At 47.4% G+C, this 26,490-nt stretch overlaps 2 protein-coding genes across 2 annotated transcripts in view; both read right to left on the reverse strand.

Annotated features, from left to right (window-relative positions):
• CCM2L (CCM2 like scaffold protein) overlaps positions 1-26,490 on the reverse strand; it is an 881,881-nt gene that overhangs the window by 218,182 nt on the left and 637,209 nt on the right. The window lies entirely within an intron of this gene.
• Positions 1,518-23,741, reverse strand: BPIFB2 (BPI fold containing family B member 2). Its single transcript, XM_083507582.1, has 16 exons — positions 23,658-23,741; positions 21,691-21,827; positions 19,604-19,709; positions 19,372-19,476; positions 18,076-18,222; positions 17,014-17,071; positions 16,390-16,450; positions 13,249-13,340; positions 10,929-11,123; positions 9,866-9,907; positions 8,586-8,762; positions 6,890-6,957; positions 6,215-6,260; positions 4,449-4,512; positions 3,725-3,801; positions 1,518-1,895 (listed from the first exon to the last, which is right to left on the reverse strand). The coding sequence occupies exons 2-16, from the start codon at positions 21,794-21,796 to the stop codon at positions 1,854-1,856; spliced, it is 1,386 nt and encodes a 461-aa protein (XP_083363708.1). The 5' UTR covers positions 21,797-21,827; positions 23,658-23,741; the 3' UTR covers positions 1,518-1,853.

Genomic DNA, 26,490 nt, shown 5'->3' on the forward strand with positions numbered 1-26,490 from the left:
CAGCCTCACTCACCTCACAGAGTGAGGAGATTGTTAGTCGCTTTGAGACTCCTTAGGGTAGGGATAAAGCAGGATATCAAATCCAAACTCTTCTTCTTCTCCTCTGTGTTAGGCTGCGGGTCCAATGCAAAAGAGCAGAAGCATAAAACACAGAAGACCAGGTAGCTCAATTATTCCAGATTGCAGGTGAAAGATCTCACATCTTAGAGCTCTCCTATGGAAACAGAGCATCTCCCTAGGCGTAGAAAGCTAGCAGATTGAAACGAAGAGTTCAGCATAGGCTTCTTCTTGGCATGCTACATTTCTGTGTGCAGGGAGGGAGGCACAATTTTGTGGGGGGGGGGGGGCGGCATTCAAACCTCCACCTGAGGTATGACCTTCACCACTCAACTCTACGAATCAGAGGAATCTCCCCAGAGGGAGAAAACAATAGTTTGATATGCACAGTTTTCAAATGACCTTATTCAAAGGCACTGTTAAACTTTATGCCCAAAGGCACACTTCTCCACTGCCTCCCGAGATAGACAGGTGTCAGCTAAGGTTTCCTGTCCCACAGTCACCCGTACAATTTAGGTGCTTTTTAAGCTTTGAGCACTGGATTGTGGGTGATACTCTATGCTCATGGTGTCTCTCTTCACAATAAAACTTCTTCGCTTTTCTCAACGGCCAGAGAGTGTTTCTGTTTTGTGATCTTTGTGGCTGCTTTGGCTCCTTTGGCTGCAACCAGAAACAGCAGCTGCATTCAGTATTTCAGGGCTGGCATCCATAAAACGTCAACACAACGGCTGCTCTGGGCCCCTGCAGAGAGTTACTCTCCCAGCTATGGGCTCCAGGGGGGTATTAAACCATAAACGCCCTTCACTATTACATGGCTAACGTTGTCATTTATACAGCAACTCTTTGCATCACTGTCTGGCGCAAGGGCTGCTGTAAGCAAAGACGAAGGGGAATTAGAGTGGAAGGAGACCCAGGGGAGGAGGCGGTTGTGATGCCCCTAAAACACCTGGAAAATAAAAATGCCACCGTGTGCTTTTTAAAAGTAAGGAGGGAGCAGCATGTGGAGGGAGATAGCTGCACATGGAGCGCGGGCTGCTATAATCCAACTTGTGGCTCAGGCATGGCCAAGATCCGCTCAAGGGTTCCTCTTGAGCACCCTCTGCAAAGGAGCCAGACGTGGCCCTCTCGTATTTTAACTCTGGGCCTTATACATCTCCCACCAGGAAAACTAGGGACTGGGGGAACCCCTAAAATAGATATGGGGTGTCTGGGGAGAGGAAGTCGCACTGTGCAGGCGAAAGCCCTTGTGCTGTAACTGGAAAACTTCATTGGCTAAAACCCTACAGAGCATGATGGTTGCCTATTTCATTCTGAAAACGGCTGCAACACCCCAACCAATTGAGATCAGAAAGAGTATTTTAGTGAGGCAAAATGATGGACACGATCCAGTTGCATTTCAGCACTTGCAAATCCCATTGATTTCCTCAGGAAAAGTTAAGAATCCATTGAAATCAACACACTTTGCTTTGGCTCTATTGCTGCCCATCGTATTTATTTCACTCAACAACATTTACAGGAAAAGAAATGAGAAAGCAGAACACCTAATGAATGCATGAACCCGTGCGTTACTGGGAAGTAAGTTTCCTTTAAATAGGCAGGCCTTATTTCTGAGTTCCAGATCACATCCCTGTTCATCGCCTGCTGCCAAACCAGCAGGTGTGTTTCTTCTGTGTCATGCAGCAAAGAAAGGTAGACTCTCCTTCATTCTTAAGCGAAAGGATTTGCAGGTGCAAAGAGCAGAGATAAATGTGCCTTGCAGAGGAGGACTTGGCTGCCTCTGTGCTCTTCTTTTCAGCTCAGGGCTGGTAGTCAAGGTCACAGTTGACCTGAGCATAACCCTGTAAGTTAAAAGGCAAGGGGAGAGTCAATACATGCTGCTAGAGGGATCTTGGGTAGAGGAACAATATGGAAAGGTGCATAGGCGCCGACTCCATGGGGCCTGAGGGGGCCCGAGCCCCCTCAAAAATTCGTTTGGGGGGGCTCTGCCCCCCCAAAAATCTCGGGCGCCCCTCCAGCAGAGCGCCACCACCGCCCCTCCCCAAGCCCAAAATGCACAGGGTCGGGCTGCATGCCTCCTGCCCTCCCTCCCGAGCAAAAGCTCCACCCAATTTCCTTCGGAGCTGATTAATAGGCGCAGCACGCTCTCCCCTATTCGCTCACGAGGAGGCGGCGCCACTTTATCTGCATATTCATGAGCTTATTTATTATTCATGAGCTTTCCTGGGCCCCCCCAATATTTTTTATACGTCCGCGCCCCTGGAAAGGTGTTCAAATTATCCTACACAGACGCAGTTTATTTCTGGGGCTCAGGAGACTGGGTGCAAGATGCACTCAGGAGCCAACGCAGTGCCCCTTCAGATGGCGTTGCACTCCAAATCCCATCGGCCCAACCAGCATGGCCAAGGGGCAGCAATGATGGGAGTCGTATGTGGTCCAACAACATTTGGCTCCCAGTATGTTTCCGAACACAATTCAAAGTGTTGGTGCTGACTTTTAAAGCCCTAAACGGCCTCGGTCCTGTATACCTGAAGGAGCGTCTCCACCCCCATCGTTCTGCCCAGACAGGAGGGGGGGGACAGGAAGCGGGCAGGTGTGGAGGACTCCCTGGTCCTGAATGGGGTAACTGTGCCCCTGAAGGACCAGGTGTGTAGCCTGGGAGTCATTCTGGACTCACAGCTGTCCATGGAGGCGCAGGTCAATTCTGTGTCCAGGGCTGCTGTTTATCAGCTCCATCTGGTACGCAGGATGAGACCCTCCCTGCCCACAAACTTTCTCGCCAGACTGGTGCATGCTCTGGTTATCTCCTGCTTGGACCACTGCAATGCGCTCTGCGTGGGGCTACCTTTGAAGGTGACCTGGAAACTGCAATTACGTAATCCAGAATGTGGCAGCTAGACTGGTGACTGGGAGCGGCTGCCAAAACCACATAACACAGATCCTGAGAGATCTGCATTGGCTCCCAGTACATTTGCAAGCACAATTCTAAGTGTTGGTGCTGACCTTTAAAGCCCTAAACGGCCTTGGTCCAGTATACCTGAAGGAGCGTCTCCACCCCCATCGTTCTGCCTGGACACTGAGGTCCAGCTCTGAGGGCCTTCTGGCAGTTCCCTCATTGCCAGAAGTTATGTATCAGGAAACCAGACAGAGGGCCTTCACGGTAGTGGCGCCTGCCCTGTGGAACGCCCTCCCTTACAGATGTGAAGGAAACAAGCAGCTATCTTATTTTTAAAAGACATCTGAAGGCAGCCCTTTTTTGGGAAGTTTTTGATATTTAATGCTGTATTGTATTTAACACTCGATTGGGAGCTGCCCAGAGAGGCTGGGGAAACTCAGCCAGATGGGCGGGGTATAAATAATAAATTATTATTATTATTGCTACTGCTATGGACAGGCTCCCATGTTTTCCAAAGGTGGGTCAATCTGACCTCAGTTATGCTCAGAGTTTAAGGAGAAGACCTTGAGCATCTTCAGCTCTTGTGTTCATCATGGACCACTCAGAAGAACATCAGCTGCACCAGGCCAATGGGCCCAGAATCTAGTCCCGCCTCCTGTTCTCACAGTAGCCAACCAGATGCCTGTTGTGGGGAAACCCTCAGGCAGGTCAGTCTTAGCTAAATAAGTGGGGCTGAAGGAAAGGACGGAGGCAGCGCAGCCCAAGGAGTCTCACCTCATGAATCTCGATCTCGGGCTCGATGTACTGGACGTTGTTGAGCTTGGGAAGAGAGATCCCCACTCTCAGAGCAGCTGCAAAGCGAAAACGACAAGACGGTCAACACCCCCAACTTGATGGGACAACTGTGGGGCATGGGCCCATGTTCTTCATACAGCCCCCCTCCCTCTAGGTCAGGGGTCTGCAACCTTTAAGACAAAAAGAGCCACTTGGACCCGTTTCCGAAGAAAAAAAAAACTGGGAGCCGCATTATAAAAATAACTTTTTTGTCACTTTTTTATTATTTCTTTGTTTGACCCCTCAGAATTACTCCTCCCCATAGAAATAAACGTTAAATTAACAAGTTACCTTTTTGTGTGTGTGTGTTCTTCACTCCCCTTCAAAACAGTGACCAGCGTACATGCCCCCTTTCAATGCAGTGACCAGCGTACATGCCCCTTACAATGTAGCGGCCGGGCGGGAAGGTGACGTCGGGACGGTGCGTGACTAACACACGCACCGCCCCCATGCGACGTCACAGCCAGTACAGCGCCCACCACAGTGGGGAGTGTTGGGGCGCACAATGCGCCTCCTCCCCTCGCTAGTATCCGCCCCGGAGCCGCAGGAAAGGCGTAAAAGAGCCACATGCGGCTCCGGAGCCGCGGGTTGCAGACCCCTGCTCTAGGTGCTGAGCTCCTAGGATCTCAGTGGAGCTGCTGTTGAAGCGATTTGCCTGCATTACCGTTCACTTGAGCCAGGAAAGCATCCTGAAATTCAGAGAGGACCACACGTCTCAAATAGGAGATCTGCCAGGGGAGAAAAGGCAATGGGTTGGTCCCAGATCTTGACATGAGTGATCACAGAGGAGCAAAGCAAGCTCCCTTACGCAGAGTTAGACCACCGGTCTTCCTAGCACAATTTCATCTGCTCTGACTGACAGCAACAAGGGATGGGGAAGAAATTTGATTGACGAAGCACCGAAAGTCTATTCTGTCCAATTCACACGTTCAGAAACAATAGGCAGAACGATACACGGGACTAAGCTTTGAAATCCGCACTCGCCTGAATTTTGCAATGCAGTTCTCAAAGCAACCAACGTTTACAAGAATGCATGTGCTGAAGGGGAAGAGTGCATGAAAATGAAGATATAAGAGGCAAAAAAATACATTGCATGTGGGGAAATTGCTTGCAAAAAATGCCTCTTTAGTCAAAACTGCATATACAAATGTGTTTATTAGGCAAAATTTGCACTAAGACGCTAGAGAAGTTTCACTTTATGAAACATCACAAATTGCTGCAAAATGTGGAGAACTGAATTTAAGAATGGAAGAAAGAGAAACCGTAGCAGCCGAAATGGACAGATTCTTCCATGTCTTGCAGCGACTCCCCAGGGTTGTAGACTCATGGCTCCTTCACAGCCCTACCAGCAGATGCTGTTGTCCAGCCCGGAGACTGAGGTCCAGCTCCGAGGGCCTTCTGGCGGTTCCCTCCCTGCGAGAAGTGAGGTTACAGAGAACCAGACAGAGGGCCTTCTCGGTAGTGGTGCCCATCCTGTGGAACACCCTCCCAGCAGATGTCAAGGAAATAAACATCTATCTTACTTTTAAAAGACATCTGAAGGCAGCCCTGTTTAGGGAAGCTTTTAATGTTTAATGCTGTATTGCGTTTTTAATATTCTGTTGGGAGCCACCCAGAGTGGCTGGGGAAACCCAGCCAGATGGGTGGGGTATAAATTATTATTATTATTATTATTATTATTATTATTATTATTATTATTGTTATTATTATTATTATTATTCTGCCAGGAAGTGAACCTGTGACTTCTTGCAAGCAAAACGGGTGTGCCACCCACTGCCCTGTGGTCCTTCCCCCATAAGCAAGGGAGGTTTGGGCTGCCTGACCCCTGGATACACGTGCACATAGAGTAAGAATGAAACAACTCTCTACAGAGAGGCTATGATTCATTACTGGTGAAACAACAGAGGATCAACATACAATAGGAGAGGCCAAAAGTTAGAGATGACTCTAAGGGTCAGACCTGGGGCTTTTACACAACTTTTACACATCTGGAATCCCACCAGATGTCAAAGAGAACAACAACTACCAGACTTTTAGAAGACATCTGAAGGCAGCCCTGTTTAGGGAAGCTTTTAATGTTTGGTGCATTACTGTATTTTAATATTTTGTTGAAAGCCGGCCAGAGAAAATTTTGCTGACCCCTGCTGTAGAACCTCAGAGGTTGCGTCAGGGACCCTGCGGTGTGGGAGCTGAGCACCCACAACAATTTTTTTTGTGGGTGCTCAGGCACCCAGAGTCCCCTAGAGTCTTGGGATGCTGCAGAAGACATGGCCTAAACAGGCTCAGAACATCTATTGGACCCACTTGGGAGCACAACATGGGCGTAAAATACACAGCAAACCACCACCACCCCAGCTAAATCCCCCCCAAGCAAAAATCCTGGCTACGTCCATGGAGCGCAGCAAGGAAGGCAAACGGCGGGTGGCGTACCTCTGTTATCTCCACGCTGGAAGACTCCACCTCCAGACCAACATCTCTGCAAGACAAAGCAGAACGACATGAGCCATGATGGCATCAGCTGCACCACTGAACTGGACACTCACGTCCATCAGGAAAGGACGTGGACTGGAGTGTCCCTTTCATCCTTCGCCACAATGAAAGCAGAAAACAGTTGACCCTCATCAGGCGGGGTGGGGGGTGAGGCAGGAAGTAAAATGGTAAGGAAAGTAAAATGTCTGTTGGAATGAAGTTATATGCCTTCAGTAGAAATGTTATACGGAATTAAGTATAAATAGATTAATAGAGTATTAAAGGAAAATAAGGTTAAAATGTGTTAAGATAATTATAGGATAGAAAACAGGGGAAGATGGAAAGGAATTGCTGAAATAATTAATAGAAGTGGAATACAAAAAGGGAGGTGTGAGGAGGCCGTGGAAATATGTGAAAGAAAGATAAGATATTGGAAGTTTTTTCTTTTTTTCTTTTTTGATGTGTTTTTAAGTTGTTTTCGTTTTGTTTTGTTAATTTCTATGTAGTGTTTTTGTATTTTAATGTACTGTTTTTTCTTTGGGGTTTTTTTTTTGTAAGTGTTTAAATTGTTGTAAAAGGAATAAATATTATTATATAATAATAAAAAAGGAAAGTAAAATGTCTGGCTGAACTCACCCATGGACGGCAACTGTCAGATGGAGACTTGTAATGGTGACATCCAGCTTGACAGCTAAGGTCAGGTCCTGCAAACAGAAGACCGGGGAGGGATCGTTTTCATGAGAGAAAGCTACAAAGGCTCTATCCTTCGTTTGTTTGTTTGTTTGTTTGTTTCCTTGTTTGTTTATAATACTTTTATGTTGTGAACCATGCTATGATCTTCAAATGAAGGGTGGTATTCAAATTTTAATAGTAATAGCAATAGTAATAGTAATGGTAATAGTAATAGTAATATACAGTGGTACCTCAGGATGCGAACGGGATCCGTTCTGGAGCCCCCTTCGCATCCTGAAGCGAACGCAACTGGCGACTGCGCATCTGTGCATGCATGGGTCGCGATTTGCTGCTTCCGCACATGCGCATGACATCATTTTGACCGTCTGTGCATGCGCGAGTGGCGAAACCCGGAAGTAACGCGTTCCGTTACTTCCAGGTCACCACAGAGCGCAACCCGAAAGTGCTCAACCTGAAGCAACTTCAACCCGAGGTATGACTGTACAGTCGTACCTTGGTTTTTGAACAGGATGCGTTCAGGAAGTCCGTTCGAATTCCGAAATCAAGGCGCAGCTTCTGATTGGCTTCCGATTGCGCAGGCGCACCGGAAACAATAGCGGAAGCCGCATCGGACGTTGGGCTTCCAAAAAAAGTTCAAAAAGCTGAACACTCACTTCCGGGTTTTGAAAGTTCGGGAGCCAAAACGTACGAGTACCAAGGCGTTCCACAACCAAGGCACAACTGTTGCAATAATAGGAGCTGCCAGCTGTGATTGTGTTGCTTGTCACACACACACCCCACACCCTGCCGAACCCACCCCACCCACTGCCAACCCTCTTCCTTTTACACCTCACCCAACCTGCCGCACACACACCCCCCCCCCACCTGTGCAGCTTGCTTCAGCTCCCTGACCCACCCACAGCTCGCCCAACCCATTGCCCACTGAGAGCAGAAATCCTATATTTTAAAATCCTACATGGGCAGGCACACTCAGTCTCCAGAGTGTCGATGGACAAGTGCAAATATTTATAAACCACTTGACAACTGAAAGCTGCCAAAGAGTCGGGTAGTAAGGTAAAATACAGATAGCAGACTGCAAATAAAAATTGCAGACTTGGTAAACTAAAAGAAATAGCCCCGTTTCTACAATAGTACAATTAATTTTCCCTAAAATGACCAGGTCAGATTTCAAGAGGAGACTTCTTCTTCAATGCATCGCTTGCTTGATTTTCAAGAGGACAATGCATAAAATATCAATGTGCTACACATTTGTCTTATTTGAGCTGGCAACTCGTTCCAGAGGGCTGGAGCTGCAACACTAAAAGCCCAGGTTCTAAGCACATCCCTAGGTCACATGGTGGTCTCAGCAGTGCTCTCATCTGAGGAGCATAGCTGCAGCGCAGGGATATATGAGGTGAGATGATCTCTTAGGAGATGCATATGGATGTACAACCATTGTAGATGGCGGTTCACACAAAGATGTGCATTTACACTGTGAGATTCGTCCCAGCTGCATTCAGATGGAGCCCAGCACAACGGCTGGTGTCCAGGAAGAGCTTCGACATCCAACCTTCTTGCTGAGCCAGCCGTCATCTCCCTGAGAGCTGCAAGTCGCCAAGGCAGGAGAACAAGGAAACAAAGGCTAGCTGCTTTTACTCACCACGCCCAAGGTGAAGAGTGCCTGCGACTGTTGGAAAGATCCAGATTCAGCCACGCCCACCTGGATGACGGGACTGAGGCGCAGGATCGCTGCGCCCTCATGGAAGCTGATGATGGGGAGCTTGCTGACCACCACGTTGAGCATCAAGGCAACAGCCTGGGGGTAACGCTTTGAGATCTATAGTGGGAATGGAAGGAGGGGGGTGTTATTTGCATTGTTGTGGCCCTTCGCACACCCGAAGCTGCCTTATGCTGAATTAGGCCCCTTTAGCCCTGGCAGAGACGCTCTACCCAATGACGTAGTGGGGGGAACCACAAGGGGCGGTTACTCCGGGCGCAAAATTGTTAGAGGCGCAAAATGTCAACACCCGGCGCTGCCTCAATACAGCTGCACGCTTCCGTCGCTGGGCTCCGTTGAAAATGGCTTCTCCATGCGAACCAGAAAGTGACCTCTCCAGACAATGGAACAACTCTTCCACTGGGAGCCAGTGTGGTGTAGTGGTTAAGAGCGATAGACTCGTAATCTGGGGAACCGGGTTCGATTCCCTGCTGCTCCCCATGCAGCTGCTGGGTGACCTTGGGCCAGTCGCACTTCTTTGAAGTCTCTCAGCCCCACTCACCTCACAGAGTGTTTGTTATGGGGGAGGAAGGGGAAAAGGAGATTGTTAGCTGCTTTGAGACTCCTTCAGGTAGTGATAAAGAGGGATATCAAATCCAAACTCTTCTTCTTCTTTTCTTATCTCTGCAGCTGCAATCTCCTGGGTGACGCGGATTTGCAGGCACATGCGTACCCCGTCCCTGGCATAGCTGTCAACATTTCCCTTTTTTAAAGGGAAATTCCCTTATTCTGAATAGGATCCCTCGCAAGAAAAGGGAAAAGTTGACAGCTATGGTCCCTGGGCACTGGCAACCCCTGCTACACCACTGCCTCTACCTTCTCCCTCAGACTCCCTTAAGGACTTATTCCAACTTACCATTTGGCCTGCTCTTAAAAACTATAAAACTCCACATCTGAGCACTCTTTTCCCCTCCCCTTTTTTTTTCCTTTTTCTTTTGCAGAGCTTTTTGTGCAAAAAAATGCTCTTTTAACCACAGCAATTCAGGCTCTCCACAGAAAAGGTGTGTGGTGGAGAGAGAGAGAAAGAGGGGTGTTATTGCGAGTGGGTTTGGCCCCACCCACTACTGGAATGCGGCCCCTGACATCCTTCCACCCAGCTAAAATACCTCTCAGATCAAATAAAGGGTTCGCCAGGCCTGCATCGGTTCCTGGGCATCACTTACCGAGGGGATGGCCGGCTCCAGCATGGAGGTGGTGAGGTGGCTCTGAAAAGAAGCAAAGAATTCTCAGTCTCGGGCCATAGGAACAGCTTGGGTCTCTCCTCTGTCCCCCTGCCCTGAGAGTCCAGGGCATTCCAGGTTTGTCTGTTTCCAGAAGTCTGTCCCATTGGGGTGATATGATAGCCATGTTCAAATATATAAAAGGATGACACATAGAGGAGGGAGAAAGGTTGTTTTCTGCTGCTCCAGAGAAGCGGACACGGAGCAATGGAGCCAAACTACAAGAAAGAAGATTCCACCTAAACATTAGGAAGAACTTCCTGACAGTAAGAGCTGTTCAGCAGTGGAATTTGCTGCCAAGGAGTGTGGTGGAGTCTCCTGCTTTGGAGGTCTTTAAGCAGAGGCTTGACAACCATATGTCAGGAGTGCTCTGATGGTGTTTCCTGCTTGGCAGGGGGTTGGACTCGATGGCCCTTGTGGTCTCTTCCAACTCTATGATTCTATGATTCTATTCTATGATTCATTTCTGCATTATCTCCAAACACTTTTTTTTCTTTTAGAATAGTGTGTAGATACACACACACACACACACAAACATACATGGAAGTTTAAACGTGTGTGTGTGTGTGTGTGTGTGTGTGTGTGTGTGTGTGTGTGGTGTTTAATTCCTTCTTAAATATTGTTTTCCTGTGTTTAGCAGTTTCTATTTTATCTGTAAGCCACTTTGAGTCCTTGACAGGGGAAAAGGAGGGATTTAAATAAACATCATCATCAACAACAACAACAACAACAAAAAACTGCTTTGATAGATTTTTTTTAAATCACACAGCAGTAGGCAAATATTTTTTTTAATGAATAAAGGGTATTTAAATAATTAAATTATTGCTGTGACTTCTTCTCATTGGCGATTCCATTGTTTTATATTTTCCATAAACCACTTTGAGTGTGAGTGCGTGTGTATTGCAATCAAGGAGGGTATAAATGTTGGGAAATAAATAAACAGGTTTGGGCTCGCCTCGGCTTAGGGTGGCATTCACTACGCACAAATAACACTCCCTCTACTGACCGACTGGCCTCCGATTTGGAGGTTCAGGGCTCCCGATTGCTCCAGGCTGGCGAAAAGGCTGGCAAAGAGATTCTCCGAGAGGCCCATGTTCACCATGGAGTCGTCGGAAACCGTCTCTGGGGGTGGCAGAGAGAAAGGGGGCAGAGGGCCGGCAGGTTCGAAGTCGACTGGCTTCCCCATCAGCGCAATGACAGCCTGCGGAGATTTGGAAAGAGACAGAGAGAATTAAGTGCCATCTCCCTTCCTGCGTTTTCCAACGACTGGTACGCAGAAACATTTCCATCCTGGCTAATAGTCCTAGTAGCCTTATTCTCCTCCATGGATTTGCCCGATCCTCTTTCGAAGCCATCTGGGTTCATCATGACCTCCTGTGGCAATGAGTTCCACAATTACACAATGGAAGGAATTCCATTTATCTGTCTTGAATCTTGTTCCGCTTCGTTGGGTGTTCTTGTGTTATGAAAGGGGGGGGGGAGCTTTTAATGAGCTTCCATCATGTCCCTTCTTACAGTGCCAGATTTATGTATAAGCTAAACAAGCTCTAGCTTAGGGCCCCACTCTCTTGGGGGCAACAAAAAACACTTAAAGGAAAGAAAATGAACGAACATTTCCAAAATACAAGATTAAAAAACTAATAAAATAAAACCTACATACAGCAACCGTGTTTTGTGTTGTGTAGGCTCCTATGATGTAAGTCATGGGCTCCGCCTGCTAGCCTGCTCCCTAAAATATCATTAGTTTGCTCATTTCTATTTATAGGGTGCCTACATTCTGCATGGACTGGTTGCAGGGCAACATGTGCAAATGGCTTTAGATACCTATTAGGTCCATAAATTACCATATAGCATATATTCAACACAAAAAACAGTGACAATTTGTTGTTGACAAAGGACAGCTGGACATATAAAGGGCCCCATTGCCTTCAGTACAGGACGCGGGTGGCGCTGTGGGTTAAACCACAGAGCCTAGGACTTGCCGATCAGAAGGTCACGGTTCGAATCCCCGTGATGGGGTGAGCTCCCATTGCTCGGTCCCTGCTCCTGCCAACCTAGCAGTTTGAAAGCACGTCAAAGTGCAAGTAGATAAATACGTACCGCTCCGGCGGGAAGGTAAACGGCATTTCCGTGCACTGCTCTGGTTTGCCAGAAGCGGCTTAGTCATGCTGGCCACATGACCCGGAAGCTGCACACCGGCTCCCTCGGCCAGTAAAGTGAGATGAGCGCCACAACCCCAGAGTCGGCCATGACTAGACCTAACGGTCAGGGGTCCCTTTACCTTTATTTTACCTTCAGTAGTTAGGGCCTCATCAAACCTGCTTCTTAGTCACCTTTTCTCTAAACTAAACTTGAAGGGGGGGAAATCTCAAGTGCTGCAACCTTTCCTCATGGGAGAGTTTCTCCATTCCCTGGGTGATTTTGGTTGCCATTCTCTGAACATGATAAGAGTTCTGCTAGACCAAGCCAATGAGAGGACCAGAGTTGTATGGCAACATGTGCCAGAGTTGTAAGAGCTGTGCAAGAACTTAGCCAAGGGGATTATTCATTTTCTTCCTTTTTCTTTTGACAAAGCAATAACCATACATATATAAGAATAAAATTGTGCACCCCACCACCAAGACCATTCCATTGTAACTTTCCAACCTCCCAAAATTTCAGCACCTCTTGCGATGGTTTGACCCCTTTCCGTTTTAACAGTACAAATTCTCCAAACACTCTCCATATCTCCTCAAAATCATCTCTCCTGCATATTCCCCGTCTTACCTTAATGGCCCACACTAATTTATCATTAATAGCTGTATTCCACACCTCCTTGTACCATTCTTCCATTTTATATTCTGCTTGCTCCTTCCACTTCCTGGCTATCATGATTTGTGCAGCTGTCAATACATTTGTGACCAAGTCCTTCATAGCCTGCGAACCTTCTACCCTGTTGTAAATTGATAATAATGCTACATCTGGACTTTTGGTCATCATTTTCCAGGTTATCCTGCAAGACAAACCGAGGATCCGTCAATATTGTTTCCATCCATCTTCTACGACCTGATCCCCTCCGGTCATTTTGGACTATGAGTCCAGCTGGCTATGTCAGATATGTCTTGTGGTCCAAAAGATCTGCTGGGCACCAGGTTGGGGAAGGCAGGTCTACAATGCCCATTAGCAGAAGACTTCCTTGCTCCTAACTGGAGATCTTCCTGGGACCTTCTACATGCAGGGCAGCTGTCCTGCTCCTGAGCTATATGGCACATCAGTGTTCATGCGAGGTCTGGTTCCCAGGCTAAGTGGGAGCCCTGCAGGCTTGGGGTGGGGTGTAGGGAACCTACGTTTAAATCCAAATCAATGTAGTCTTCGGTGATCTCAGGATCTTCCATCATGGCGTACTGGAGGCTTGACATGGGGTTGATGGAATTCAGGCCTGCAGGGGGCAAAATGATGGCACAAAAAGGACATTGGGTTACACCGAAGGCTCTGTGTGCAGTTTTAGCTCTGCAGTTTCATCATCATTCATAAATCAATCGTCGTAATGAAGTACCTTCCAATTCAAGTACTGTACAAGGTGCCCTGCACCCTGGTCTGGACCCTGTCCACTACCTGTGCTCCTGGGTCTGATCTGGAGGGTGATTCAAGGGCAGGACTGTTCTTTATCAAGGGAATAATAATAATTCTTTCTTATTTATTTATTTATTTATTTATTTATTTATTTATTTATTTATTTATATCCTGCCCTCCCCAGCCAGAGCCAGGCTCAGGGCGGCTAACACCAATAAAATAAAATCACAGTAAAAACATAATAGGGGGAAAAGAGAGGGAGAAGGGGGGGGGACCCAATTTAAAATACAGGTTAAATTGCAATTTAAGAATCCAGCATTGCAGCAGGTTAGACTAGATGACCCTCGGGGTCCCCCAACTCCAAAGTCCTATGATTCTGTGAAGACACTAAGAACTGCCACGGGCATCAGCTGCAACTTTTAAGAACTTCTGCATGAATTTGCTTTTTCCTCCTTCTCGCACCTTCCTCTTTCCTTGTGTGTTGTGCCTTTTTAGAGCTTGATGTCAGGGACCGAGGACTTAGTACTGGTTTTTATAAGCCACTCTGAGGGCCTTTTTATATATAGAGCAGGGTATAATATGTTGTGAGTAAGAAGAGTAAGACTTAAAAGTACACCGCTATGGAGAAATGACCTGAACGCTTTAGACTGAAGCCTATCCTGTGAGCTGTGAGCTTAATCTGTAATAGAAAAGTTTGTTTTGATGCTGTATGGATGGCTGCATACAAGACGTAACATCTGTACATGCATTTGTCTTGGGAGACAACACGTTGTGTTTGGCAAATGTTTTGACAATTTTCAATAAAGTTTTTTTTTAACGGTGGGAATAATCCCTGCCTACAAGCTTGCACTCTCTAATTGGGTAAATAAGAAAGGATGCAAAATAATTTGTTATCGAACTATAATCATACAGCCACTAGACGGCTCAGTGGGCTGACCCTGCACACTGAAGCGTCATATTTTTGTGTCGATAACAAATTAGGTTCTACTCTGCCTTACAGTGGTCTTTGCTATCTCAGCAGCCTCAGAATGGAGGACTGAAGTTGAACCTTCTATAAGGGATGCATGAGATCTACCCAATGGGGCTGTGTGGGTATCCTGAACATGGAGAAGCTCTGCCCTTGACCCAGATCTGTCGGCTTGCTGTTGGAACTGCCTATGAGAACCCACACAAAACCGCACAGCCCCAAGATCTCACAAGAGAACCAGTATGGACCTGGTCAAAGCCAGTAGGCCAACAGAGAGCCAGTCAGGGAATGAACCTTGCAGCTGTTTTCTCAGCAAAATATCTCTGATATTCAAAAGAAAAGGAACCTTCAAGGCTCCCTAACATTCACCAGGAACACACATAAACACACAGGCCACTGCAATTCTCCGAAATATCTTCCCAGCTGGCTCAGCTCCAGGACCTTGTTGCAGGAAGGTGGCTCTTGTAATCTTCTGTTGACTGAGCAGGTGCTGGTCAATATTGACCTTCCTCCTTACACGGCCCTTAAAGCATATTTAATTTTCCCATTAAGAGGGATCACAACAGGACAGAGGGGCTCAAGAGAAACCGACACTGGGCTCTGGAGCGGAGCAAAGAGGACGTTCCTCCTCCAACAGGTAAACTGAGCTCTACCTTGCATCAACAAGGTCTCCACACCTGAGTTGGTTTTCTGCCCAATCCCTTTGCAAGCAAGTTATGTAAAAGACTCAGGCTGTTCCCCCTTTCTTCACCTTTCCTCTCATCTTTGGCATTTTCCGATGCCATCATGAGAAATTCTAAGGATATATAAAGAGCTCACTGGATCAGGCCTTTGGTCCATCTAGTCCAGCATCCTGTTCTCACAGCAACTGAACAGGATTTGAGCATCCTCCCCTCCTGTGGCTTCTAGCCCCTGGAATTCAGAAGCATCACTACCTCCAGCTGTGGAGTAAGGCCATCCTGCCTAGTAGCCATCAATAGCCCTCCCCTCTTCCATGAATTTGCCCAGTCCTCATTTAAAGCCATCTAGGCTAGTAGCCCTTACTGTGGAAGGGAGCTCCATAGTTTAACTATGCACTTCAGAATAATAATAATTATTATTATTATTATTATTATTATTATATTTATACCCCGCCCTCCCCAGCCAAGACCGGGCTCAGAGCGGCTAATACCAGATATAAAACAATTGATTGAAATACAATTTAAAAACAAGATTGAAATACAACATTAAAATGCAGCCTCATTTCAGCAGAAACTCAAAAACTTTTGGTGGAATGAAAATGTCAGATCTTCACCAAGGCCAACTACTCAGACTGGTCCTACATGAGCCAGAAAAAAGCCAGGGAAGTCCCCAAATAGGAGTTCCATCACAGAAGGAAGAAGGAAAGAGGGGGAGGGGATCAAGTTGATTCCAAGCCAAAAGCCAGGTGGAACAACTCTGTCTTTCAGGCCCTGCGGAAAGAAATCAGATCCTGCAGGGCCCTGGTCTCATGAGACAGAGCGTTCCACCAGGCCGGAGCCAGTGCTGAAAAGGCCCTGGCTCTGGTTGAGGCTAACCTGACTTCTTTAGGGCCCAGGATCTCTAGGGTGCTGCTATTTATGGACCTTAAGGTCCTCTGCAGGGCACACCGGGAGATATAAGGGTCCTAAGCTGTGAAGAAGTCCTTTCTCTGGTGCATTTTGTAATGGGCCTTGCATTCACACTTGTCAATTTAAATGCATTGAAATGCATGGCATGGCTGTTTCACCATCAGGAGGTGGCGCACTTCTTAATTTATTATTGTTGTTGTTGATGATGATGATGATGATGTTATTGAAAATAATAGAATATTTTTTACTCTGCGTTTCCACAATGTGTGGTGCACAGATAGCTCTCGGTTCTGCTATGAGTTTTATGGGATGGGCGGGCAGAGTAACCCAGAAGCTCCTCCCTTCGTGCGGCAACTTACCAACCAAAGTGCCCAGCTTGGCATTCAGTCCCAGGACCACGCTGGAGAGGCTCAGGCACATCTGTGTGAAAGGGAAAGTGAGGGGTGGGGAAGGAGGGTCAGTGAGTCAGCTGCAAGGGGTTTGCTCTTTGTCTTGTCACGCGAGAGTTTCCTCAACAGATCGCTGTGCAGCTATCAGGTCGGCCTCCCTACCTTGTGGCTCTCCTATCTCCTCTCAGCATAGATTTGATCCAAGGTGGGAAGAGGGCACCCAATTATTCTCTCCACAGTCTTTACAACCCTGGACAGCATTGTTTTTTCCCTGACTGTTCAACTCCCATACCACACACACAGACCGTAAGTTAATACACTCTCCACAGTACAGTGGAGCCAGTACATAGAGCCACTGACTCGCTTTCCCCCCAACCCTTCTACATCTTTGATTACTTTACCCTTTCATCCATGTCTTACTGTCTTTAGGGAGAGGGAGGGGAGGGAAGAGAAGAGGCAAGTCCAAGGCGTCCTGCCTCTCACATCCCAACGCACTTTGTCGACAGCAACCCTGCAGAACCCAAGATACTCAGTTGCTTGAGATGACTGCCTCGCATTGCCTCATGATGGACAGGAATGAGCAAAGCAGTTTACCTTGTCAACCAAGACAGCACGGATGTGGTTCTGAAGGGGTTTCAGGAAGCCCAGCAAACTGGAGAGCAGGACACAGAGGAGAAGAATCAGAAAGAGCAAGTGTTCAAACACTTTCAATTTTTCTCTTGCATACAACTTTCATATGCATATTTTTTTTTCATTAGAAGAGAGCCAAGAGGTGATCATCCACAATCCACAATAAAAAGGTGAAGGGACCCCTGAACATTAGGTCCAGTTGTGGCCGCCTCTGGGGTTGTGGCGCTCATCTCACTTTACTAGCCGAGGGAGCCGGCGTACAGCTTCCGGGTCATGTGGCCAGCATGACTAAGCCGCTTCTGGCGAACCAGAGCAGCGCTCGGAAACGCCATTTACCTTCCTGCTGGAGCGGTAGCTATTGATCTACTTGCACTTTGAGGTGCTTTCGAACTGCTAGGTTGGCAGCAGCAGGGACCGAGCAACGGGAGCTCACCCCGTCATGGTGGGGATTCCAACCACCGACCTTCTGATCGGCAAGTCCTGGGCTCTGTGGTTTAACCCACAGTGCCATCTGCGTCCCATACAATCCACAGTAGAGGGGGACAAAAGACCATCCCCACAAATGACCTTTAAAGAGATAGAATCCTTGGCTGGTGGGTGACATTTTCCCCACCCCACTGTTTCCTAGGGAACCTCCTGTCTTTTTTTCCACCACCCTCACCCCCTCTGCAAATCTATGGGCAGAGATTTCTCTCCCAGGGAGAAGAGTCTGTATCCCAAAAAATTGTGGGGTGGGCTGGAGGACCCATCTGCTTCCCACCTTGGGTTCCATGATGGAAGACAAGTGGGACATAGCAAGGAGGATTAGATAAAAACGTTCTTCAGATTACATAAAAATGTTCTTCAGATGTTCTTCAGGTGATGAGAGTTCGCTAGCAGGAGATGAATCTAGCAACAGACCCGGGCTGCTCAACAAAACTCTCTTTTTCAGGGTAGGATAACGAAATCTAGCTAAGGTGAAACTTCATCCCCCTTGCAAGAAAGCACAAGTCAAGCCCAACCTGCGCACAGGTATCCACTACTCACTTGCTACCTCCCAGGAGGATGTCCACGTCTCCCAGAAGGGACTTGCAGGCCGTGACACTCAGGATGGGGAATCCATGGGGGCTTCTCATAACACGGACGTCGAGCAGGATGGAGGAGCCCACCTTCAGCTCCACTGGAGCAATCAAGCTGCACCAAGGGGCAAGGGGAAAGGTCAGTTGAGGGCGCTGGCTGCCCAGGGAGCTCGCGCCTCTCGGTTCACCCCAAGACTAAGGAATGCATAGCTTGCTGCTCTCATGGGAGCTGGCGTAACCTGCCCACAGTTCTGTAGCCGAATTGAATTTGCTCCTCTGAAACCTCCTACACAATTGAATTTTTCAACCTCTTATTAAATGCCAAGTTGGCAAACATGGAGCTTTCATACTCCAAAGTTTACTATCAAAGTTTACTCAACATAAAGTCTTGTTTTGCATCACTTGCACCTAAAACTCTGTAAGAAAGAAAGAAAGAAAGAAAGAAAGAAAGAAAGAAGGAAGGAAGGAAGGAAGGAAGGAAGGAAGGAAGGAAGGAAGGAAAGAAAGAAAGAAAGAAAGAAAGAAAGAAAGAAAGAAAGAAAGAAAGAAAGAAAGAAAGAAAGATCAAGAAAGTAATAGGAGAAGGAGAGACAGAGAACCCCCATCATTCTGCCCGGACACTGAGGTCCAGCTCCGAGGGCCTTCTGACGGTTCCCTCCCTACGAGAAGCCAAGTTACAGGGAACCAGGCAGAGGGACTTCTCGGTGGTGGCGCCCACCCTGTGGAACGCCCTCCCACCAGATGTCAAGGAAATAAACAGCTATCTGACTTTTAGAAGATATCTGAAAGCATCCCTGTTCAGGGACGTTTTTAATGTTTGATCTTTTATCCTGTTTTTAAAATTCTGTTGGGAGCCGCCCAGAGTGGCTGGGGAAACCCAGCCAGATGAGTGGGGTATAAATAATATAATATTCGTATCTGTATCCCTATCTGTATCCATATCTGTATCCGTATCCGTATCCGTATCCGTATCCGTATCCGTATTCGTATTCAATAGTGGAAGAGAGCAGATCTCCCAGAGAGTGTCTGTGCTTCAATTTGCAGCCACATTCTGAGGGGCTGAAGCTTGCAAACTGCATGCGGTCTTCTTAATACTTTTTAAAACGTATTTCAAGGCCCTCTCACCCACCTGGAGATCCAGGCCTTCCAGATTACCTAGCTCATGATCCTGCGGCACCTGCCCTGACACCTGGGTCTGATAGCGGCTGCTAGTATCCTAAGTTAACCACCCCATAGAACTCCGAACCAGAAGCAGGTGACTCACACGCTCCCTCGGATGTGCAGCTGGGCACTGAGGGACAGCTGGACGCCAGTCCTTGGGATCAGCTTCACGGAGAGATGAGGGAGCTGAGCGTTCAAAACTCGGATTCTGCAAAAGGAGTGGGAGGGGAGGGAAAAAATAAATAACCATCAAAACTCAAATGCAGTGGTTCCTAAACTTTTTTGGGCCACCACCTCCTTGGGTTCCAGAAACCCCTGCGAGAGACATCACTCACCCCACGACCTTCAGAAGTGATCCGATAATGGTTCGTGGGCTCATGAAATTTGGGATCTGGATGACCATGAGACCTCGCAGCAAGGATGGCTTCCCTTGCTGGCAGACTGTGGAGATATTAAGAGAAGGGGCCATTTTTTATATAATTCTTACTAGATTTTCTGTTTTGCAATTTTAAATACTCATTTAAACATCCTTGCAATATCAGTAACTTCCCTTCTTCTCTTTCCATGGTTCATTTTACATATCATAAATCCCTGCATATTTTACAAAAACTATACCAATCAGTATTCCATTATTGCATCCATCAAAACTTATTTACACCGTTGAGTTTATCTTAATGCTGCCTGTGTTTTCAAGTGTACACAATTTCCCCCTATATATTCAATAAACATTTCCCAATCTTCTCTAAACGTTATGTTCTTCTTGTTGTCTTATTCTATATGTTAAGTCTGCAAGCTGCCCATATTCCGCCAGCTTAAGTGGCAATTCTTCTTTGTCTGGGCCCTCGCTTGTTTTCCATTCCATATCTGGGATTTGCCCATCAAAAAATGTGTCCTGCTGGAATTTTTCAAAATGGGTTGAAAATGTCTGGGGAAATCCAGGTACAGTATATGGCATTCAGAAGTGGCCGAATTTCCCCAAAAAAGAGCTCAACAACTTTTGTGTCTGGATTTTCACTTTTTGAAATATGGCAGCCCTAATTAATGGGCATGCGCAACTTAGGTCCATAATAATAATAATAATAATAATAATAATAATAAAATTTTATTTATACCCCGCCCTTCCCGGTTCAAAAACTGGGCTCAGGGCAGCTAACAACAAATTTAAAACACTTTAAAACACTTAATTATAAAGCAGCATAAAATACAGTATAAAAACATGAATAAGAATAAGAATAAAAAATCAATTAGATAATCCCCAGGGCTAGCTGGCTGAATTGGTCCTACTTGGGCCAGCAAGGAGGCTGGAGAGAATTAGCTGTGGGGTCTCAAAAAAGGGGAGGAGGAGGGAAGGAAGGGGGGGGAGATCAGGCTGAATTCAAATTAAAGGCCAGGTGGAATAGCTCTGTCTTACAGGCCTGACAGAAGGAGGTTAAATCCTGCAGGGCCCTGGTCTCATGGGACAGAGCATTCCACCAGGTCGGAGCCACCACTGAAAAGGCCCTGGCCCTGGTGGAGGATGATTATTGCATTTATATCTCACCTTTTCCTCCAGGGAGCTCAAACATGGCAGACCTGGTTCTCCTCCCCCCCCCCCATTTAATCCTCACAACAATCTTGTGAGGTTGGCTAGGCTGAGAGACAGTGTCTGGCCCCCCAGGGAGTGGCATGGCCAAGTGGGGATTTGAACCCTGATGTCTCCCAGGCAGGTGCGCCAACTCCTTGGGTGTGGAGAAGTCCCTGTCCCCCTAAATATCTGCTGGCAGGGAGTGGAAGAGGCTGCGTGGAGAGCAGTTTGTTCGCTGGCTCCTCCTGAGCATGAGAGAGGAAGCTGCGCCACACTGGGCTCTAGGATTGGCCTCCTCAACCAATGTGATGTGATGTGTGTTGTGCGCATGATATCACATGTGTGATGCATGTTGCATGCATGACATCGCATGTGCCCCACATGCCAGCCCCAGCTCCCAATCTTGGGTGCAAGACAGCGCCTCTGCTCCCAGGTCCTAGTCCAACCACTACACTACACGGCCTTTCACACATTGCTTTCAACAGGTCTACTCTGAAGAATAAGAATAAGAATAAATTTTTATTTATACCCCGCCCTTCCCGGTTCAAAAAATGGGCTCAGGGCAGCTAACAAATTTAGAACACTTAATTGATACAACAAAAAACAGCATAAAATACAGTATAAAACGTGAATAACAATAAATTCAGAATTCAAAAATCAATTTGGGGGAAATCCATTCAGAAGAGGTTCTGAATAGACTGCATAGCACCACAGAGCACCGAAGGACCTACAAGCATCCAGGAACGTGAGTCGGCTGGGCTGTGTCATTCATGCTAATTCTTGCATGAATACAAAAAATTCACTAATGTTGAGTCCAGGTCTTAAAGAGATGAAAGGTCCTGTGGAGAGGGCACTCACCATACTCAAGGGCTTCTTGGTTGACCCTCACTACAGTCCCTGGGGTGGACCCTTGCGAGGGGACAAGAAGGCAAAGGAGGACACTCAGGACACAAAGCTTCAACATCTTCTGCGTTGTGGTGAAGCCGTTGGGCAACCTAGGGGGAAAGGAAGAGGCACAACAGAAAGGACAATGGTCAAAATCCGCAGGATCTTGCAGCTTCTGAACACCAGCAACAGAAGGTCCACGGGGGCAAATAGTGCCTTCAACCTGCTACAATCTGAAATGCCTACTCACTCACAAGGTAAGAAGGGAAAGGACCCCTCTGTCCAGTATACCTGAAGGAGCGTCTCCACCCCCATCGTTCTGCCCAGACACTGAGGTCCAGCTCCGAGGGCCTTCTGGCGGTTCCCTCACTGCAAGAAGCCAGGTTACAGGGAACCAAGCAGAGGGCCTTCTCGGTGGTGGCACCCGCCCTGTGGAACACCCTCCCACCGGATGTCAAAGACAACAACAACTACCAGACTTTTAGAAGACATCTGAAGGCAGCCCTGTTTAGGGAAGCTTTTAATGTTTAATAGACTATTGTATTTTAATATTCTGTTGGAAGCCGCGCAAAGTGGCTGGGGAAACCCAGGCAGATGGGCGGGGTATAAATAATAAATTATTATTATTATTATTATTATTATTATTATTATTATTATTACACGGTAAAGTCCAGTCAAAGGCAATTCTGGGGTTGCAGCACTCATCTCGCTTTCAGGCTGAGGGAGCCAGTGTTCGTCCCCAGACAGCTTTCCGGGTCCTGTGGCCAGCATGACTGAACCACTTCTGGTTCAACAGGACACCGTGACAGAAACCAGAACACACGGAAACCTGTTTACCTTTCCGCCGGAGCGGTACCTATTGATGTACTTGCACTGGTGTGCTTTCAAACTGCTAGGCTGGCAGGAGCTGGGACGGAGCAACGGGAGCTCACCCCGTCGCGGGGATTCGAACCACCAACCTTCCGATTGGCAAGCCCAAGAGGCTCCGTGGTTTAGACCACAGAGGGACTAGTAACATTCTGTGCATGCCCACCTGTCATGGATGCTTTAGCTGAGATTCCTGCATTGCAGGGGATGGACTAGAGGACTCTCTATGATTCTACCCAATACCAATTCCCACCCTATGCAGCCTGGGCATTCTTACTGCATGACAGAATAATGATGATAATAATAAAAGAAGAAGAAGAAGAAGAAGAAGAAGAAGAAGAAGAAGAAGAAGAAGAAGAAGAAGAAGAAGAAGAAGAAGAAGAAGAAGAAGGAGAGGAGGAGGAGGTGAGAGCTGGACCATAAAGAAGGCTGATCGCCAAAGAATTGATGCTTTTGAATTCTGGTGCTGGAGGAGACTCTTGAGAGTCCCATGGATTGCAAGAAGATCAAACCTCTCCATTCTGAAGGAAATCAGCTCACTGGAAGGACAGATCCTGAACCTGAGGCTCTAAGACTTTGGCCACCTCATGAGAAGAGAAGACTCCCTGGAAAAGACTCTGATGTTGGGGAAGATGGAGGGCACAAGGAGAAGGGGACGACGGAGGACGAGATGGTTGGACAGTGTTCTCGAAGCTACCAGCATGAGTTTGACCAAACTGTGGGAGGCAGTGGAAGACAGGAGTGCCTGGCATGCTCTGGTCCAGGGGGTCACGAAGAGTCGGACATGACTAAACAACTAAACAACAACAAACAATAATAATAATAATATAGAGCAGAGGCTGGAGAGCAATCGGTCATGGATGCCGCAGTTACAACCTGCGTTGAGCCACAAGATTCTCTTCCAGCTCTCTGATGCTGTGATTTTTTGGCTTTTAAGGTGCAATGGAAAAGGTGATGCGTCTTTGGCTGCAGGTGGCAAACTCTCCTTCCTTGCAGGTTTCTAAAGAGAGGTTGGATGGCTGTTGTTCAGGGGTACTTTAGCTCACCAGCCCACCCAGAGACTCAGATCTTACCTTATTGCTTTGGGGAGGTGATAGGTCCCAGAGATGCTGGCTGGACCACTTCTGCTGCCTCCCTTACTTCTGTGGGCAAAGGAGACTTGGCTTTTATTTGACTGCCAGGTGTGGACAAAAAACTGAAGGTCAGGAGACATGTCAAGCTTAGGTTTGCCAAGGGCGTGAAACGTTTACTTGTGGGAAAATGGGGAGCCTGCTTTCTGCACACAACCCACAATGTATATTTGGGATGCAACCAATCAATCTATCCATCCATCACTCTCAAAGAAGCACCGTGCCTGGTCAAACGGGGAGAGGATTAGCAGATCTCAAGAGCTTCTGAGATGACAAGGCATCTGGGATTCAGACCCCACCAAGTCAAACTTTAGGATCCAGCAGGAACTGCTAGCCATTTATGACACTTTTTTTACATTTGCAAAGGGCTAAAGCCATTTCATTTGTATTGTTTGTCCGAAGGGGTCTATCTGGATGAATTCTTGGGGTCCCGTACCCGGTGTGAGTTAAAATCTAATGGCGGATTCTACTGCTGAACAAGTTTCTCTGGAAGGCAATGACCTCCGCTGTCCACTCAAGGGTCCTGATCCAAAGAAGCTTTGTTGCAGGAGCTGCACCCGCCCTGTGGAAAACCCTCCCACCAGATGTCAAAGAGAACAACAACTACCAGACTTTTAGAAGACACCTGAAGGCAGCCCTGTTTAGGGAAGCTTTTAATGTTTAATAGATTATTGTATTTTAATATTCTGCTGGAAGCCTCCCAGAGTGGCTGGGGAAACCCAGCCAGATGGGCATGGTATAAATTATTATTATTATTATTATTATTATTATTATTATTATTATTATTAGGCCCTCCAGGCTCATGGGTGGGCCTTTCCTCCTCCCCTCCCCCCACCTCACCTGGCTGTGGGGGGAGAAACAGGGACCGGCTTGCTCTGTGCTGGAACCAAAGCTGTGACTAATGGAGAAGAAATACCTCCTGGGGTGTTGATGCTGTAAGCCCCCCCACCCATCCTATGATCAAGTTGTAAAGGTAAAGGGACCCCTGACCATTAGGTCCAGTCGTGGCCGACTCTGGGGTTGCGGCGCTCATCTCGCTTTATTGGCCGAGGGAGCCAGCGTACATCTTCCGGGTCATGTGGCCAGCATGACTAAGCCACTTCTGGCAAACCAGAGCAGTGCACAGAAACGCTGTTTACCTTCCCGCTGGAGCAGTACCTATTTATCTACTTGTACTTTGACTTGCTTTTGAACTGCTAGGATGGCAGGAGCTGGGACCGAGCAACGGGAGCTCACCCCGTTGCGGGGATTTGAACCGCCAACCTTCTGATCAGCAAGTCCTAGGCTCTGTGGTTTAACCCACAGCGCCACCCGCGTCCATGCTCAAGTTGTATAAATGTGTAAGTAAAACCATATATGTTAAAAACTCCACAGTCTCCACTGACCTTCATCCCAAGGAAACCAAACTCTGGGTAAGGACCTGGAATTCCCAGAGCCTCTCACTGCTTTGAGAATGGGGTGGCACATAACTGTATTATCTTGGTAATCCTCACATCATTTCATTGGCTCCCGTCCTAGCTGCCTTTCCTCCAAGGACCTCCAAGGGGGCATGCATAGTCCTCCTCCTCACCCCAATTTTATTCTCACAACAGCCTTTTGAGGTAGGTTAGTCTGTGGATTTGAACCTGGGCCTCTCCAGCCCAGCACTCTAACCACTACGCAACACAGTCTCTCCCTCCCTTGCACTGAGTGAGTCCAAGAGAGGCGTTTCTGGGTTCAAAGCTCAGCCTTTCAACCATTCCACAGCAACCATAGGCTTCAAGGTTGCCTTCTAGCTAATCTTCTAAGCCATGGGTAGGCAAACTAAGGCCCGGGGGCCGGATCCGGCCCAATCGCCTTCTAATTCCAGTCTGCAGACGGTCTGGGAATCAGCATGTTTTTATATGAGCAGAATGTGTCCTTTTATTTAAAATCCATCTCTGGGCTATTTGTGGGGCATAGGAATTTGTTCTTTTTATTTTATTTTTTTCAAAATATAGTCCGCCATCCGCCCCGCCAAGGTCTGAGGGACTGGCCCCCTGCTGAAAAAGTCTGCTGACCCCTGTCTAAGCTGTTGGGGTATCATCTTGCTTTGGCTGCCACAGACAAATGTGACTTCCCCCTCTGGGGCCAGTTTCCTAAAATTCAGTTCATTGTCCAAATAACTTTTGCAAAGGAGAGGAGGTCTGTGTGCATCGCTTACGACATGCCTGGATATGGGATTTATTCTCCTGGCTCTTTTGTTTGTTGAGACAGCACCAGAAGTGTGTGTGTTAATGGCTCTTTTTGAAACGCCCCAGTGAAAGTTGCAAGGGAAGGGCATCTCTGAGTCAACACTCTTTCTCCTGAGTTCCTAAGCCATTTAGGCATCCCTTTGTTATGAACTAGCAGGTTTATTTGCTTTCCGAGTCCTTTCCCATCTTTCAGCATCCTGATCCTGGACTTACTAAAGAGATATTGACATTGCAAAAGGGCTGCCTTCTCTGCCACTTAGGAGCAAACCACACAGGTTTCCCCTTTGGGTTCACCTGCCCATCACACTGGAGAGCATCACTTAAGGTCACTTAAGTTTCAGCACTTAAGCAGGAATAACCAGCTGCACAAATACAAGATGGGTGACACCTGGCTTGCCAGTAGCACAGGTGAAAAGGGTCTGGGTGTCTTAGCAGACCACAAGTTTAACAAAAAAAGTGAATGGAAATCCAGGCTGCATTGACAGAAGTCGAATGTTTCAATCAAGTGAAGTAATAGTCCTACTCTATTCTGAGGGATGCACGTGGCGCTGTGGGTTAAACCA

Source organism: Podarcis liolepis, assembly GCF_965112155.1.
Source record: "Podarcis liolepis genome assembly, chromosome: 6".
Taxonomy (NCBI): Eukaryota; Metazoa; Chordata; class Lepidosauria; order Squamata; family Lacertidae; genus Podarcis; species Podarcis liolepis.